Below are 17,887 nucleotides of genomic sequence, written 5' to 3' on the forward strand. Positions count from 1 at the left end.
TCTCATGCTTGGCACTGACATCCCACAGCGCAAAGGGTCCAGGGCTGTATCAAGAGGCCACACTAACTCCCACTTACAGGGAATCACTTGGTCCCAGGCCAGCCCCCTAAGTGGCTCCTCCTTCAGAAGCCAGCAAGGTGAATGTAGTGAAGGCGCATCAGCTCAGAATCAAGGGAGGCCCAGGTCTGAACTCTGGCTCCGCTACATACCTGCTGTGCGACTTCACAGCGAGTGACTTCACCTTTCCTCACTTGCCTCATCTTACTCCCTTGCAGTTGCTGCGACAACTAAATGAGATAAAGAATGTGAAAGTGACCTGCAGAATCCAGGGCACAGAGCAGATGCTCAGTTAATATTACTTCCTTCCTTTTCCCCTTCCTCCTCACAAACCTCAGAGTCAGCTGCTTCCTTTTGCTTTTCAGAGCAGCCACCCATTCCTTCTTGGAATTCAACTCCCTTCCAGAGTGGCTGTGGTGCAACCACCTCCCCACTTCTTCGATGCCCCCAAATAAGTACACGGGTCCTTTTCATTAAAGGGTTTTTACTGCTAACCCTGGGGAAACAGATGCACGTTGGGGCAGGGGTGACAAGTCACAAACAGGAGGGAGTGTGAGGGTCCCTGGATCATGGCTCCTTGAGGGCTTCCCTTTCATTCCGGAAGTAGGACCTCAGACCTCTTCTCTGGGCCAAGGGGGCCCCTTTCTCCCCTGCTCCTCCCAGCCCAGCTGAGGCACAGCAGGTGGGAACTAGTGGACCACTGCAGTGTGCCCTAAGCGGTCCACATACTATACAGAGGACCTCCAGACAGTGATGCCCACCTCACAGGCACTTCCTCAAAGGCCAGGGGACGGTTGCCCAAATGATATGAGCATATCCTAAGCCTACCTTATTTCTCTTTCACCCCAAGGAGGTGAAGCCAAGACGGGGTCCTCTGACTTTCTACCACAAGAAATCGGCCTGGAAAAAAAGTGACGATTTTTACTCAAGAGTCCCTTCTCAGGACTTCCTGGAGATCCTGGCTTCAGAGGCAACAGAAAACCACTCTCCAAAGTGGGAGGAAGGGCTTGAGGTCAAGGGGGCAGCAGGAGATCCTAAAGATCTTTCTGCACTAGGTTGGGGTCCCATGCTCTGCTCTTTCTCTTCCTCGCCCTCTTCAGCTGGAATCTTTCCCAGCCTGCTCTCCCTGGTGAGTTTTCTGGTGGCGGATGAGATTGGAGCTGCGGGAGAAGTGCTTCCCACACAGCGTGCACCGGTAGGGCTTCTCGCCCCTGTGGGTCCTCTGGTGCGCCCCAAAGTTGGAGATGTCGCTGAAGGTGCGCCCGCACTCAGCGCACTCATAGGGCCGCTCACCCGTGTGGGTGCGGTGGTGCACGCCGAAGCTGGAGCTGTTGCTGAAGCTCTTCCCGCACTCGCAGCAGATGTAGGGCGCCGGCTCCAGGTGGGTCCGGTAGTGCACGGCCAGCGCCGAGCTCTGGCTGAAGCTCTTGCCGCAGATGTCGCAGCGGAAGGGCCACCTGCCCAGGTGGTCCTGCTGGTGCGAGGTGAGGTCCGAGTGCCGCCGGAAGCTCTCCTCGCAGTTGGGGCACTTATAGTGCTTCTCCTCCAGGTGGATGCGCTCGTGCCGGATGCGGTTGGAGCTTCTCGAGAAGCTCTTGCCACACTCAGAACACTTGTAGGGTTTCTCGCCTGTGTGGATCCGCTGGTGTGTTCTCAAGTTGGAGGTATTATTGAAGGTTTTGCCACACTGGGCACATATAAAGGGCTTCTCATCAGCCTCGGGCCTCGGATGAGCAGAGAGGTCCTCTGGCTCTCCAGCGGGGACAATGACGTCCTGCGGTGGCTTCTCTGGATAGAGCCCTTGTGGCCCCTCTGGCAGGCTTGCTTGCCCATGCTCTTTCTCCCCATCTGGGATCCAAGAACCCTCTGAGTCATCCACTCTCCATGGCTTATTACCCCGTTCCCCTTCCTCAGGCAGGTGCCGTTCTGGGCTCTGCTCCTTCTCACTGCCCATCTCTGAACCCTGAGAATGAACACAAATGGCCAACACCTTTATTCCTTGGGTCAGGCCAGACCCCAGGGAATCTTTCGTCCTGGTTGAAGGGGTGGGTATACACCATCCCTATGGAACCATCCGTCAGAAATAACCTCAATTAACTGGAATACTCGGATAGAATGCCTTTTCTTACTTTCAAGTGACAAACTTCCACAGATAAAGCTACCCACCAGAGCAAAAAGAAGGCCCCAGCTTTGTCCACCCCCAAAAGATATTTGTATGATTTGCATAATGTCACTTTTCTTAATACCACTAAACAATGACAGTCTAGACTCGAATTCACCTACAAGTAAAGGAGCTTCCATTTGGGGATGAGTTCAATTTTTCTGCCTAACTGTTAAGTTAACTGAAATTCCCATTATGTTTAATCTTTTTTGAAAAGCCTTCCTTAAAAGTATCCACCTATTTGCCTGCTTTCAAAATGAAGATAACAGAATCTCTAATTCTTGAGGCTCTCCTACTTGTTTACAAGGCCCAGCTTTGAATCCTCTTAAGTGTACACTCCTTCCCTTCCCCAGACCTCACCATAGTCTAGCAAATAAAGGCTTAACATCTGGGTCCTCCAAGACCCACTGAGGACCGAGGCTGTGTCTGTTCTGATTGGTCAGTACCCACTTCCACTCAAATACCACACACAGCAGTCCGTACACAGACAGTCTCACACATAGACTCACACCACACACAGCCATACTCACACACCAACACACTCAGCCACTCTCACAACACACATATCACGCAGTCACACACACACAGTCACACACGTACATACCACACACACCCCTCCCACACATAGAGCCACATTCATGGCTATACAATTACACACCATACACACACCCAGGTACACTCACACACCATACAGTCTCCCAGACACACATTCCCTGCCCCCCCCCCACACACAGAGTGCCCAACACAGGGCCTACTTATGCAAACATCAGCAAATGCTTGCTAAGCTGCACAGACTCCTTTGAGTTCTGACAGCCAAGGACAGGGAATGAGGGGAAGAAAGTACTGATAAGAGGAGAGTGGTATTTCCTCTGAACCTTGAAGAAGTAACAGCATTTCAAAAGGCAGAGTGGGCTGGTGGAGATACTGTACAGAGTGACATGAACAAAGGGATGAGGGAGGGAAGCACAGACTATGACGGGGCATTGATGATAGAAAATGAAAGCTTCATAATTGCTCCAGGTGGCGTCCGGTAATGGAAGGGACACCGACTAAATTTAGGGTTGGATCCCTACAGTGACACATACTGTCTTTACAACTCTGCAAATTACTCAACCACTCTAAGCCTCAACTTCCACATCACTAAAATTGTGATACCAACAGACACGGCAGGACTTTGTTAGAGAAAATGCCTATAATATGCTCAGTGTAAAGTGTGGCAGTACTAGTCATTCAGCACATGACAACTGCTACTACAGTTGTTGAAGATGCTACATGCTAGCCCTGTGAAGGAGGCAAGAATGAAAAAGATCCCTTACATGATCTTGTTAGGAAAATTCAATTAAAAAATGGTACAGCACATATAATCTAAAATGTGAAATACGGACAGTACCTTAAAACTTTAAGGAGTCGGGGGTCAGCAAACTTTCTGTAAAGGACCAGAGAGTATATGTTTAGTAAATTTTGGGGGCCATAGGATCTCTGTTGCAGCTACTCAACTCTGCCATTGTGTCATAAAAGCAGCCATAGAAAATCTGTAAATGGTTGGGTGTGTCTGTTTTCATAAAACTTTATTTAAAAGCAGGGCAGGGATAAAGATGTAGACATAGAGAATGGACTTGAGGACACAGGGTGGGAGGGGGAAGCTGGGGCGAAGTGAGAGTAGCATCGACATATATACACTACCAAATGTAAAATAGTTAGCTAGTGGGAAGCAGCATCATAGCACAGGGAGATCGGGCTCGGTGCTTTGCGATGACCTAGAGGGGTGGAATAGGGAGGGTGGGAGGGAGGCTCAAGAGGGAGGGGATATGGGGACATATGTACGCATATGGCTGATTCACTTTGGTGTACAACAGAAACTAACACAGCATTGTGAAGCAATTATACTCCAATAAAGATCTATTAAGGGCTTCCCTAGTGGCGCAGTGGTTGAGAGTCCGCCTGCCGATGCAGGGGACACGGGTTCGTGACCCGGTCCAGGAAGATCCCACATGCCGCGGAGCGGCTGGGCCCGTGAGCCATGGCCACTGGGCCTGCGCGGCCAGAGCCTGTGCTCCGCAACGGAAGAGGCCACAACAGTGAGAGGCCCATAAAAAAAAAAAAAAAAAAAAAAAAAAAAGATCTATTAAAAAAAACAAAAGGAGATGAAGTACAATTTACCAATCCCTATTAGAGAGTGCTTTTTCAAGAATCTAGATAAGTGATGTGAAAAATAGGCTTGCTTCACTTTCAAAAATGTAAAAAAAAAATCAGAAACAATTTATTCCGATACTTATTCACTGTCTCCTGACCAACCTTTTAAAAATTACAACCCCTCCAAAAAAATAAATTAAAAAATTATGACCCCTTCCCCTTCACTCAGTCTCCCCTGCCCCACAGCACTTCTCAACTCCTAACAATCTGTTTTTTATGTCTATTATTTAGTATTGGCCTCCCCCTGCAAAACGTAAGTCCCATGAGGGCCAGGTTCTTTGCTTTATTCATTAATATAACCCCAGCTCCTACAGCAGTGGCAGTCATACTAGTAGATCCTTAATAAATATTTGCTGAGTGAATTGAATGAAGGCTGGGCCTGTCTCCAGAACCCATTTCATGCCTACTGTGTCTATTCTCACCCACTATTCCTTAACAATCTCCTAATTCCTGCCCACTTCCTCCTTTATGCACCCACAGAATCTTGTACTTGCTTTTACAGTGATTTGCAGTTATCTGTTTACATGTCTATTTCCACTATTAGTTTATAAGCAACTTGAGGGCAGGGACTGGGTCATTCTGGTAATCTCTCCAGCACAAGGCCTGGTGCTCAAAACTTTTTTTAAGTACAAGGGAATGGATATTATCTAATTTACTTCCTACCGCTGCCCATCCCACCTAGGGCTCCAGCATCTGTCTTTATGCAATGAGCTACATGGCCTCCATTCACTACCAATCCTGCTATCCTGAGAACCCACAATATACCAAGCTGTGACTCTACCCAGGACTGAATGCTGGGTCAAAAAAGAGCAAAAAGATTTAAGATTAGTCACCACCCTTAAAGAGTTTATGGTACAGTGCAGTGAAATAGGCCATGAACTCCAGAAACTCATACAGTGTAGAAGGTTAAGTTCCAGTGGAAGCAGAGAAATTGTAATTTGCCCAAGGGCACACAGCAAGTGAGTGGCAGAACTGGGAGCCATGCCCATCACTCCAAAGCCAGTGCTTTTAGCACTACACCAGTATCGGAGGAAGAGGAGAGAAAGAGGGAAGGAAGAAAGGAAAGAAGGAACAGTGCCACGGTAGTTCTGATGACACAGGCATATCTCCCTGAAGAGCTCAGAGATGAGCAGCTTGCCGGAAAAGGTGGTCTTTGAGCTACGACTTGCAGGATGGGTGAGCAACGTTGGGACTTACCGAGATGGGGAGCCCACCATCTACTGAGAAGACAGTGGCAGGTAAAGTAAAGAGGCTCTTACATATTACATTTCAGAGATTTCAAGGAGAAAGGGGCCCATGGGGCTTGTCTTCCCAGGAGGCTCAGAGGTACAGGGAGGACCAAAGGTGGAAGGGACTGAGGCAGTGGAAAAGGAGCCAGGTCTAAGAAGTTAGCGCCAAGAAAGTGGGGTTGTTGATCACTGATGCTGAAGGCCAAAGGCCTGGGTTAGAGGGAAGAGGCCAAGCTGGAAAGCGGTCTGAAGGGCCTTAGTTCGGGGTCTTTAGGATCAGGTCGAGAGCTGGCGGGGGAGGAAGGGGAGAGAGGAGCTTGGAAAGATCAGGGAAACTGTGTTAAAGAACTGGGAATTGTACAGGGGAGGTGGATAAGGGGTGAGAGATAGAGAAGGACCAAAAGAGTCGGAAGGTCCGAGGAGACTGGTCAGGGGACCCGGACCGAGAGGCCGGGTCGCGTGCAGCGGGGCGGAGTCTGAGTCTGAGGGCACGAGCGTTGTAGAGCACAGAAGCTGGGTTCAGACTTGCCGACGGGCTTGGGGCCGGAGCGGTGGTAGAAAAGGAGAAGCTGACCCCAAAGTGGTCAGTGTAATCGGGGCTGGACTACTCAAAGGCCAAGAGAAGGGCGGGAAGGTAGGGGTTTGGGGCCAGGAGCCTGGTCGTGCAGGCCGGGGGAAGGGGTCAGGAGTTAGGGTGGAGGGACCACAGGGGCCCGTTTGCTCCCCACTGGGTCCGGGGAGCAAAGCCACAGCCCCAACTGCCCGGTGAGAGGGAAGGAGCCACGTTTAGAGTTCCCCGCGACGCCATGCGCGCCCCCTCCCCGCAACCGCTAACCCGGGCCCGACGCCAACCAACCTAGCTCCAGCCGTACGATCAGGGACAGCACCGCCTTGGGGGGCCGGGGGAAGGAGTCGGAACCGGAACCCTGAAAGGATCCGCCCTGCCTCTCCAGGACTGGTTCCTGAGGGCTGCCCTTCCTTGCTATTGGCTATACTGGCTGCCACAAGGCAAGAAACTCGGGCAGGGCCGCCAGTAACCTTTGGCCTCGGGTGTGGCCTGCTGGGAGTTGTAGTCCTGTAGAAGATGGTAGCCGCAAAGAAGAAATTTGAGTTTAGAATTTAGTGGTGGAGACTGGATTCCCTCTAAGGTCGTCGGATTTCCTTCTGCGCTCTGGCGTTAAAAGCCCAACGTTCAGGGCCACCGGTCTGGGAAGTTGTAGAATATATAGAGCTAACTAACCTACATGACCTCCAAGGGGTTATGAATTCAGAGGTGCTTCTTTACTCTGAGTTGGTGACCCTTGATGGTCCTGTAGACCCCCCGCGAAGCCAGAGTCCCGCGCCTCACTGGTGGTAATTTAAAGCCAAAGGATTGTGGAACTGCAAGGGAGTCTATTTATTTATATTGATGTATAGTTGATTTACAATATTGTGTTAGTTTCAGGTGTACAGCATAGTGATTTGGGGTAGTTGTTTGCAGATTATATTCCATTATATAGTTTATTACAAGATATTGTGTATAATTCCCCATATGATATAGTAAATCCCTGTTGCTTATCTATTTTTTGGATACTAGTTTGTATCTGTTAATCCCATACTCCTAATTTGTCCCTCCCCCTGGAAGGGAGTTCAAAGATCAACTAATCCAATACATTTGTCAGAGAAGCTAAACGTTCTCTGTCCAAGGAACCACCTCCGGTTTCCGAAAGCCCCTGCGCAGGGTTTTTTCTGAGTGCTTTTTAATTAAACCTGACTGTAGTTCATCAGTTCAGACACAACAAGACCACTAGGGCGTATCCAGGATTAGGATTTTTTTTTCAGATTTAACTTAAAAAAAGAAAGTCTAAGCAAATATGTATGCTAAAATTCTACACGCCTCTCATATCTTCAAGGTATTTCAGTGCAAAGAGAAAGCGGTATTGTCTTCAGAGCTAGATATACTAGATTTATGCTCCCAGTTCTAGTACCTAGCCATTTAGAGCATTATTTCCTTATTGTAAGGATGAAATGAGTCAGGACTTCCCTGCTGGTCCAGTGGTTAAGACTCCGCGCTTCAGCTGCAGGAGGCATGGGTTTGATCCCTGGTCTGGCCTGCATGGAGTGCACTGCAGCCCCCCAAAAAAAGAAGTAGAAGAAAAAGAGTTAACATATGTAATGCTTCTGCCTCCATAAATGTCGGTTCTCTTTCCTGCTGGTAAGTTTCCTTGGGCGCAGCCAATGTGAATAATGTGAATTAGTTTTAAGACTGGGATATTCACAAAAGTATGTTTGAAATTTAATATGGATGAGTGAAATGTAAATACCCCATACATGCTATTACCTTATAAACTGCTATAAATGAAATACTGAGAAGGCAGATTCAGAAATAAAGCTGTGGCTTTATTTTGAACTGTGGTTAAAGCTTGCATGGGTGGAATCAGGCTGTTCAAAACCAATCCCATAATGTGCTCTTCTCTTACCAGCCCAAAGCCTTTCCCCACAACTTCTCGTTCACAATGAAAATAAGAGCATGCCAAACAATGAATAACAAACTTTTATTTAAGGACTGTACAAAAGCAAACAAAAAATTCCATTCAGGAGCTGTGATGGTTAATTTTACTGGGCCATAGGGTGCCCAGATATTTGGTCAAACATTATTCTGAGTATTTCTTTAGGGGTTTTTAGATGAGATTAACATTTAAATCGGTAGATTGAATAAAGCAAATTGCTCTCCCTAATGTGGGTGGGCCTGATCCAATCAGTTGAAGGACTAATGGAACCAAATAGCTGACCACCCCCCAAGTAAGAAAGAATTCTTCCTGCCTGACAGCCTTCTGACTGAGTCATCAACCTTTTTCCTACTTTAGACTCAAACTGAAATATTGGTTTTTGGGTCTTAAGCCTGTCAGCCTTTAAACAGGAATTACACCATGGGATCTCCTGGGTCTTGGGCCTTCAGACTTGGATGGGAACTAAACCATTGGCTCACCTGGGCCTCCAACTTGCTGACTAACCCTGCAGATCTTGGGACTTGCCAGCCTCCATAATGGTGTGAGCAAATTCCTTATAATAAATAAATATATATATTCTTCCTGCTGTGTGTGTGTGTATGTGTGTGTGTGTGCGTGTGTGTGTGTGTCTGTATACACACATATAAAATATATATTCTGGGGCTTCCCTGGTGGCGCAGTGGTTGAGAGCCCACCTGCCGATGCAGGGGACACAGGTTTGTGCCCCGGTCCGGGAAGATCCCACATGCTGCGGAGCGGCTGGGCCTGTGAGCCATGGCCGCTGAGCCTGCGCTCCGCAACGGGAGAGGCCACAACAGTGAGAGGCCCGCGTACCGCAAAAAAATAAAATAAAATAAAATAAAATATATATTCTGTTTCTCTGGAGAACCCTAATACAGGCACTAAGAGAACTTCTGACAGACACATAGAGCCACTTTTTGTTGGGCAGAACTGTGTACCCATCTGCAAACTGATAGCCAACATCACCACAAAGAGGTCAGATCACATATGTGGTGTGACTTGAGAGTGATTAGGGTTCTTTCTGAAACCCACACCAAAAAAGCAAGTTCATTATTTTATCCTCACACCTGGTCTATCAACTTCCTATGTGAGATAATACTCTCTGATCTCAGAGGCTGTTTGCTTCACAAATAGTCAAGTTTTCAAATATTATGGTCTTATAGAACAAAAGGTTCTACACTGGTGGTTAAAACTGCCACTTTTTCTAGCTGGGCCTCTCTGAATCCCAGAGGGGATTCAAAAAGGCCAGTGCAACAGATGGCCTAACCCACTGCTGCCTTTTCAAGGCCACACACAGCTGAGCTGCTCTGTTTGAAGCCATACCTCCCAGCTTCCTGATTGCACTCCTGAGGTTTTTCAGGATTACGGCTACTATGTTTAAAGTCCCTATACCTGGTTGTCACCAAGTAGCTTTGAAAACATGTACATTAGCCCTGAATGTCACCAAACTATGCTGTAAACAGCATCAAGGAAATAGAAAAGGGTGGCTTTTTTTATTTTTAATTCCTCTGGCCTTCTGCCCTATATTCCAGAAGAAAGAAGGAAGAGTGTGTGATCCAAAACATGTTTACTTTTAAAAAGCTGGCTATGGGGGCTAGAGACCTGAACAGAGAAAAGGAGAAAAGCAGTTCTTGACAGGATAAGTAAGAAGTCACTGGTCATCATAACTTCATGACTACAAGCCTGAGTGCAGGATGAGGCAGGATGAAGTGCTTTTAAACAGCCCCTCAAGTAAAGAGCCCCTGTATCTCAGTGACACACATTCAACACCACCACCTATACCTAATCTGATTGTTCATTTGGTTTTCCTCTCGTCTTTTTTTTTTTTTTCTCACACCACACAGCTTGCAGGATCTTAGTTCCCCAACCAGGGATTGAACCTGGGCCCTCAGCAGTGAAAGCATGGAGTCCTAACCACTGGACCACCAGGGAATTCCCATCATTTGGTTTTCAAGAATTCTTCCAGGGCAATGCAAACTTCAAGTCCCCAGAAGGAAGACACGGTTTAGAACTGAGCCCTGGGAGAAAGTTGGTATAAGAGAAACCACAAAGGGGCCTGGGGGAAAGGAGGAGAGACGGTCCAGAATCAGGTGGTTAGGCCAAGAGACTGAAATCCAGGGCACTGGGCTGGAGGGTCCAGGGAGCAGGTGATGAGGCTCATCCCTAAAAAGAAGGAACCTTGAGCCCCTGCAGGGCTGGGCCAATATCAGAGGGCCAGGACAGGATCATATCTGTGAGTGGGAGGAGCTCTGGTGCCTGAGCAGGGAGCAGAAGAGGGTCCACCTGCAGGGCCACGTCTCCATTAGCAAGGCCTTTTTCTTCTGGCTTGGGGACAGTTGATTCTTCCGGTTTTTGGAGTTCAGAACAGATGATTAGAGGTGCCATGTTTTTTCCTCCATCATGAAGGCAAGGTTCAAAGAAAGGGCGAAGGGGGCCAGAGAAACTGTGGGTGAAAGTAAAGATGTGGGACTGGTTGGTCACGTTGTAGAAGGAAATGACTCCTGCTTCATAGTCCAGAAAAATCCCCACACACCGCGGGGGCTCTTTCAGGTGGAAGGAGGTCTGCGGGGATGTTAGGGCCTCGTACTCATTCCTGCGATTCTGTCGCAGGAGCCAGTGTCCATTGGCGGGCGAGGCAGTGACCTTCCCCTTCCTGCTCACTGACTCACTACACACCCCCAGGGCCCATTTGCTCTTGTCTGCCACAGACACCTCCCAGTAGTGACAGCCAGCTATGAAGTACTCAGAGCCCAGGACACTGACGACGAAGTCAAATCGCTGAGGGTTGTTGGGCACAGGCTGCCTTGTGTCTCCAAGCTTCACACACCTGCGGTCCTCAGACAGGATGAGTTTGGGATGCGCTGTGTCTGGGTCCAGGGTCACCGTCACTGCAGAGAGTCACAGAGAGGTGAGGTTTGAGACGGCTAGGTCTCAAGGGATCTTTGAGTAGCTTTGGAGGGAATAATCATCCCTAGGTCTGCAACCACTGTCATCGGCCCATTTTAGTTTATGGTGCCCTCACCTTCACATGTCCTGGAACTAAAGAAAACTATCTTTCAGTCTCCTAGATCTGCTGGTGGTCTACTAAGTAAAATAGGAAGTGTTTCTCACCCATCTGTGAAGCTGCCTTAATTCTTAGGAAATAACTGCCTTTGTCTTTGCTGGTCCAAAGGAATCTAATGCATGATAATAAACAGGCTTTGATGTTAGACCCTGTAGCTAGGTAGCATGTTTTGAGTCCCAGCTCTGCCACAAGCTAGTTATGTGACCCTGGGCTTGTTATTCACCTCAAAACCTTAGTTTCTTCATCTGTAAAGAAGGAATAATAGCAGCACTGAATAATATGCTGGAGAAGCTGTTGTGCAGATTTGATGAGCTAATGCGTGAGATAGTGCCTTGTTCACACAGTGAGTGTGTGATGCTCCTTTTCTCAGCTAAAATTATTGCTTATTATTATCATTTTAACATGGTAATATAGAGAGACTTCCCTGGTGGCACAGTGGTTAAGAATCCGCCTGCCAATGCAGGGGGCATGGTTCTATCCCCGGTCCAGGAAGATCCCACATGCCGCGGAGCAGCTAAGCCTGTGTGCCACAACTACTGAGCCTGCGCTCTAGAACCCACAAGCCACAACTACTGAGCCTGTGTGCTACAACTACTGAGGCTTCAGAAAAATAAAACACTCATGCATCCAAAAAAAAAAAAAAATACAATGAGGAAATTAACATGCAAATGAAAAACTCAGAAAAATATTTTGTGAAAAATAGGACCAAGAGTTAATATAGAAAAAGTCCCCACAAGTCGTAAAGTAGCCAGAATAGGACAGGCGCAGACAAGCCAAAAAGATAAAATACAAGTAACCAATGAACTTAAGAAAAATCTCAAAAATCAGAGAAAACCCATAAGAAGAGTAAACCAAATCTTTATCAGTGTTCTAAAAGAAGTGAGACTTTCTGAATCAAAGATTTTTAAAATTTGATAACCAGAGAAACAGATTTGACTTAAATTTTTTTTTAAATTACAGTCTGCCTTCCAAAGGAACAGAGCAATGGGCTCTGAAATGTGGATCCATTAAACTGGTGCAACTTACCAAAGTGTAGCCGGGCCCTTCTCCAGCCTGAAAGACAGAAAAAGGGATTGTTAAAGTGATGGAGAAATGGAGACCTCCTGGTGCAGGTGGAGTGGGGGCAGGTAGAGTGGGGGGACAGGGAGAGTGCACCTCACCTGAGTTTGCTGCAGCTCTCTTTAACTCTACAAAAGAAGAAACAAGAGGAGTGAGCTTTCACTGGAAACATAGAATCAACATAAGTTGGTATAGAAGTTATAAGAACAGGGGAACTTACTCAGTTCACGCCGGAGTTTCTCTAAAGAATAACAATTTGACAAATCAGAATGAGGGCTTGTACATGCCTGTGATGCTCCAGTCCCATCCCAACCGCATTCCCAGAGTAGATCCCCACTAGCAATACCCTGAACTTTCCCCATGACAGTGTTTCCAACAGCAGTGGCTCCCAGCCATGGTCCTGGGGTCCCCAGAGATACTGCAGAGGGTCAGCGAGTCCCTATGGGAGCCAAACCTGACTTGCAGATTGAATCAACAACACATCTCACACTTGTAAGTGATGGCAACATAAACGTATGTAGATGTTGCAGGAGAAGAATAAAATATAAGTTCATTTCGAACTATTACTAATTTCCATTAGATTTTCTTATGCATGTTTTCTCAATGTAAAATCAAATAGACATATCACATGTCTGAGGATTTGGGGTTGTTGTTGTTATGAAGAGGGTCTCATACATGAACAGGTGAAGCATTGTTCCACATATTCAGTTGAATGAGGATCCATCTACCTTGGATCCCACCGAAGGCAACGTCATGCCTGAGTGATAGAAGTGTCTTCACCTATGGATGGTATCTCTCTTCTTGCTAAAACATTTCCCATTTAGTGACTACATAACAATTGTGCAGGAAAGAGGAGCACAGAATATTTGAGGAAAAAGAGGCCTTAGGGAGCCAGGAAATTCCCCACCCTCATGCTTGAAGTATGCTTGCCCCCTCTCTTCTGCCCCAGGAGGTGAATCTGAGACTCTCATCATAAAGCAAAGAGGTCAGCAGGAGGTTTGTGGCACGGAAGAGGCGCAGAACTTACTGAGGGCTTTATAGAGACGTCCTAAAAAAAGAGAAAGAGGCACGAGTGAGCAGATCCTGCCACTTTATCCCCAGGGCCCAGGAAGTCTCATCACTCCACCCCCGTGCCCCCCAGCCCCCAAAGCCCACCCCCGGCGGAAAGAATGATGACAATCCTATCAGCCCCCAATACAGTCACATCCCCCTAAGGGTAGACTGGGGAATTCACTGGTGCTGGTGCCACTTTCCAGATGACCTGGACTACCCTGACTTTGGTTCCTCTTCCCTTCCTTTTGTCTGTCTGGTTTCATTTCCGCTGTTCATATGAGTGTTTCCAATATGTTTGTAACCGAGTGTCCATGAGTGTATGCCTTGCCGCCCTTTTATAACTGTTTATAGTATCTATGGTGTAAAACTGGCTGAAGGCCTACCATTGACTTACTGATGTGGGCTGTTATTCTCTACACTAACCTCCCCCCACCCCGCTGACGTACTGTGGAGAAACATGAATTTGGAGACCCCAGAAGGTCTGGGACATGTGCATATGCTTCTGTGCTTTGGGGGAGTACTTGCAGCCTCTCTGGAAGGGTCATCTGCCCACATTTTCCCCTTAGCACTGGCCCTGCCACAGAGTTGAAATTATACATTTGAGTTCACTGCCAGGCCCTGTACTAAGGGCTGGGCATATGTTAGGTGTTGGGCATTGGGGCAGTGAAGCTGAATATGATATGGCCCCTAACAAGATAACGGTTTATTTTTACCATTCCCACTACAAAGAGCCTCCATTTTGTGTGTCCTGTTTTTATGACGTAGGCCCTGAATCCGCTCAACAATATGAGGTGCATATAATTATTATTCCCATTTTACAGACTGGTGGTCTGAGGCTCAGAGGGACATGGAAATTTATCCAGATTATCCAGCTGGTAAGTGGCCAAGGAGGCAGGAGTCAAACCGAAGTCTGTCTGATTCCTAGTTGGAGGCCTTCCCTACTACACCACACTGTTCCTTCCCTTCTAGGACACGACGGTCATTGTGTCCCTGAGGTGTGCATCCCCATGCTTTAACTAGCCTGGAGCAGATGTGAGGGGGGGAAGGGAGGAGATGCCAAAATCACTGCAGGTGGAGCCATTTCTGAGCCAGCGACTTGTCTTCCCAGCTAGGCTTTCAGAGGGCAGAGCCCCACCTGCTTTTTGGTACCTGGGGTGTCTGTCTTTTACCCTCAGTGGCCCAGAGCAAACATTCAATTAATGAAGACAAAATGGCAGTCAGGGAAAGTTTTCAGGCACTGTAGTAGGAGTTGTGTGGGTTTTTTTTTTTAAGTTGTCTCTTTTAATCCTGAAAATAATCGGGTGAAGAGATTTATTATCCCCATTTTACAGATGAGGAAACCAAAGCTCAGAGCAGTAAAGCGACTTAACCCAGCCAGCAAGTGGCAGATCTGAGCCAGGTGCTGCTGACTCCAGAGCCTATGCCCCTCCCACTGTATCATACCACCTCTCTCAATGCAAAGATTGTATGGATCCTCCTATAATACCATTTTAATATATGTTAAAATAGTATGTGAATCTTCTTTTTAGGTTATTGGTGGGAAAGCCAATGAAGGAACCTATGAATTTTGACCCCAGGCATCCCTTCGGCCACTGCTACCAACCCTATAACCCCTTGATATTAAAAAATAAATTCCAATGGTATTAACAGAGAATATATGTGTGGGGTGTGTGTGTGGGTGTGTGCGTGTGTGTATACACATACACCACATATATATTGTATGTATAACAACCATCAGCATTTATGTAGGAGAAAAAATGTTATTTGTTCCCTACCTCTTATTCTATATATATAATTACCTTTTTCTTTTGCATGGTCTGAGAGAAGATTTTCTAGAGGAACGAAAGTAAAAGAAAATGAGATTCTGTGACATTACCTTGAGGGTCCCTGCTTCCTATTGAGTTTATGGGCTCTTGAACCTGTCCCCCTCTATCTCCACCTCCACCTCCCTGATCCAGGCCCTCATCTCTCTCATTTGGATGCCAGAAAGAGCGGCCCAAATTGCCCTCAAATTCTGTTTCGCTCCCTCTGGTCTCCTCTCAACAGAGCAGCCAGAGAGAGCTTTCTGGAAGCACAATTCTGGTCAGGATAGCCCATTTGCAGCTTCTCCACAGCTCCAAGGAGAAAGACGAAAACCCTTCATGGGATCCGCAAGGCCTCACATGCTGGTCCCCGCCTAACTCTGCAGCAGCACCTTCTGCCACCTTTCCCCTCACTTTTGCACCATGTTTCTTTCTCAAGCTGTGGGTGATTTCCTATTCCCTCTTCCCCCATGCCTGTCTGTCTTCCAGATCAAACATAACTGGGAACATCATCTGGAAACTCATCTGCCATCCCTGAAGTTTGGTTGGTTCCACCCAGTCACCGCCTTCCCAGCCTTCAGAACTTCCTTTGGTGGCTTCTGTACACATTTATTTGTGTAATTATTTAATGCACATATACCTCCCTGACTAGACGGAAGGTTCCAAGAAGGCAAAGACCATGTCCGCTTTCACTCACTGTTGTGTCCTCAGCATCTGGTATAGTCTGCACCACTTAGCAGAGAATTATCAATTATTTGTTGAATGACTAAACGGGTCCCCTACCTTAGACCTACACAACTCCCCCAGGATAAGATCAAGCCATGAGCTCAGAGACAAAATCACCAGACATACTGGAAGGCAAGCTATTACAAGGAAGAGTCAGCAGAAACTGGGAACAACAGGTTTTGACACCACCACCACCGTCACCACCCAGCAGATGCTGGGATCTTCAGGTCCGGAATTTAGATTAGTGGGCCCTGGGGACACAAAAATGAACAAAACAGAGAAACATACCTGCCCAGCCCAGGACACTCACCTACCTCCATTGCATGTTCATAGAGAAGCCTCTCTGGAAGAGAGAGAGAGAGAGAGAGAGAGAGAGAGATGTCAGCTCGGCTTAAGGAAGGGCCTTTTCTAACAGGCAGAGCTGTCCAAGGGACCACAAGCTGCCTGAGCAGGACTTTGCTCCTTGTTGCTGTGGGTGTGTGACCATTAGAAAGGATTAGATGGTCTTCAAACCATCAGACAGGGAAAGGAGTGTTCAGTTATGTGACTTTCAAGGTCCTTGGCAACCCTGCGAGCCATGAAATGCCACCATATTAATGAGGGTTTTATCTAATGGATATGATTGGATTTCTTTCTCTCTCTTTTTTTTAAGATGTTGGGGGTAGGAGTTTATTAATTAATTTTTTTTTTTTTTGCTGTGTTGGGTCTTCGTTTCTGTGTGAGGGCTTTCTCTAGTTGTGGCAAGCGGGGGCCACTCTTCATCGCGGTGCCTGGGCCTCTCACTACCGCAGCCTCTCTTGTTGTGGAGCACAGGCTCCAGACGTGCAGGCTCAGTAGTTGTGGCTCATGGGCCTAGTTGCTCCGTGGCATGCGGGATTTTCCCAGACCAGGGCTCGAACCCGTGTCCCCTGCATTAGCAGGCAGATTCTCAACCACTGCGCCACCAGGGAAGCCCTGGATTTCTTAATTAGAAGACTGGCATCATGCCAGTCTTCTAATTAATTCACAGCTCTGACCAGGAGCTTTCTGCACTTTCTTTGATCCTCTCTTCAATGTGGGTCCCCAGAACACAGCTCTACCAGTTTTCTCCCAGACAACCTGTGGATAACTGTTAGGTCTCTGTCTGCTTCCTCCCAGCCTTTTCCTAGAGAGGCTGCAGTACCAATTCCTGCCAGCCTGGGCTCCCTTACCACTTAGTTACCTTTTGACCTTCTTTGCTTCCAGATGATGTAAATGCCCACCATGATGAAAATCCCCAGGACAGGCAGGATCACAGCAAGAGCCACTGCTGATGAGGAGAACCTCCCTGGAGATGGGGCTGAAACAGAAACCACCTGTGACCACCCTCTGAGAGCTTCTCCATGGCAAGGGCCCCACCTCGAATGGCAGGTGACTCAGGCACATCCCAACTGCCTCCATCACCTTGAGAGAGACCTCCAGCCAAGTTGGTGAGGCTCTCTGCTTCTCTCAGTGACTCAAACCCCAGATGACCAGGAATGACTTTAAAGTGAGATGTTTATCTCTCAGGATTGGTTTCAATGGTCCTGCCTGAAGACATTGATTCAAACTCAGCATCTCAACCACAATCTCATCCTGCCCGAGACTTTGGAGAACTGGAGGTGCTTCCTCAGGAACCGCTATAGTCTTCTTATGAGCACCCATCTGCTCCCCCTTCAAATCCTCACTCTGAGATAGAACAGCAGTCAGCGAACTCTTTGCCTGAGCCCTATCAGCAGGGGCAAAACAATTTCTATGGTGTTACAGCAGCAAGCCGAACATCTAGACAGGAGAGAAAGAAGGACGGAAGGAAAAACTAGTGAAGAAAAGAACAGCAGGAGAGGCTCTAGGACAAGTGGCGAAGAGCCTAAGCTGGATGTGAGTTCTTGCTCAGCACTGCGTGACCCCCGGAGAGAGACTGAGGCTCACCAAGCCCGGCCTGCCCTCTGGAACATGCACCCAAGAAGAAATAAGGCCTTGGGCCTGGCCTCCTTATTCTTGGAACCCCTTTGTCAGATGTCGCAGGCAGGGAAAGA

General features: G+C 47.6%; 2 protein-coding genes across 3 annotated transcripts in view; both read right to left on the reverse strand.

The window, feature by feature from the left end:
• Positions 1-524: 524 nt before the first annotated feature.
• ZNF691 (zinc finger protein 691) lies at positions 525-6,507 on the reverse strand. 2 transcript variants are annotated; one of them, XM_007453003.1, is made up of 2 exons: positions 6,497-6,507; positions 525-2,119 (listed from the first exon to the last, which is right to left on the reverse strand). In XM_007453003.1, exon 2 carries the CDS (start codon positions 2,009-2,011, stop codon positions 1,154-1,156), a length of 858 nt encoding a protein of 285 aa, XP_007453065.1. In that variant the 5' UTR covers positions 2,012-2,119; positions 6,497-6,507; the 3' UTR covers positions 525-1,153. The 2 variants fall into 2 exon arrangements, with proteins under 2 accessions (XP_007453065.1, XP_007453066.1); XM_007453004.1 differs by lacking the exon at positions 6,497-6,507 and adding an exon at positions 3,072-3,109 and having other exon boundaries at positions 1,052-2,027.
• A 3,806-nt stretch (positions 6,508-10,313) lies between these two features.
• Positions 10,314-17,887, reverse strand: part of ERMAP (erythroblast membrane associated protein (Scianna blood group)) — a 7,686-nt gene continuing 112 nt past the window's right edge. The window contains exons 2-10 of the mRNA XM_007453023.1: positions 17,781-17,797; positions 17,056-17,188; positions 16,165-16,197; positions 15,126-15,158; positions 13,301-13,321; positions 12,494-12,514; positions 12,375-12,401; positions 12,241-12,267; positions 10,314-11,038 (exon numbers count right to left, since the gene is read on the reverse strand). Of these exons, the coding sequence (XP_007453085.1) occupies positions 10,314-11,038; positions 12,241-12,267; positions 12,375-12,401; positions 12,494-12,514; positions 13,301-13,321; positions 15,126-15,158; positions 16,165-16,197; positions 17,056-17,188; positions 17,781-17,797 (1,037 nt within the window). The remainder of the gene's footprint in view (positions 11,039-12,240; positions 12,268-12,374; positions 12,402-12,493; positions 12,515-13,300; positions 13,322-15,125; positions 15,159-16,164; positions 16,198-17,055; positions 17,189-17,780; positions 17,798-17,887) is intronic.

This window comes from Lipotes vexillifer, unplaced genomic scaffold (assembly GCF_000442215.2).
Source record: "Lipotes vexillifer unplaced genomic scaffold, Lipotes_vexillifer_v1.1 scaffold683, whole genome shotgun sequence".
In the NCBI taxonomy this organism is placed as follows: Eukaryota; Metazoa; Chordata; class Mammalia; order Artiodactyla; family Lipotidae; genus Lipotes; species Lipotes vexillifer.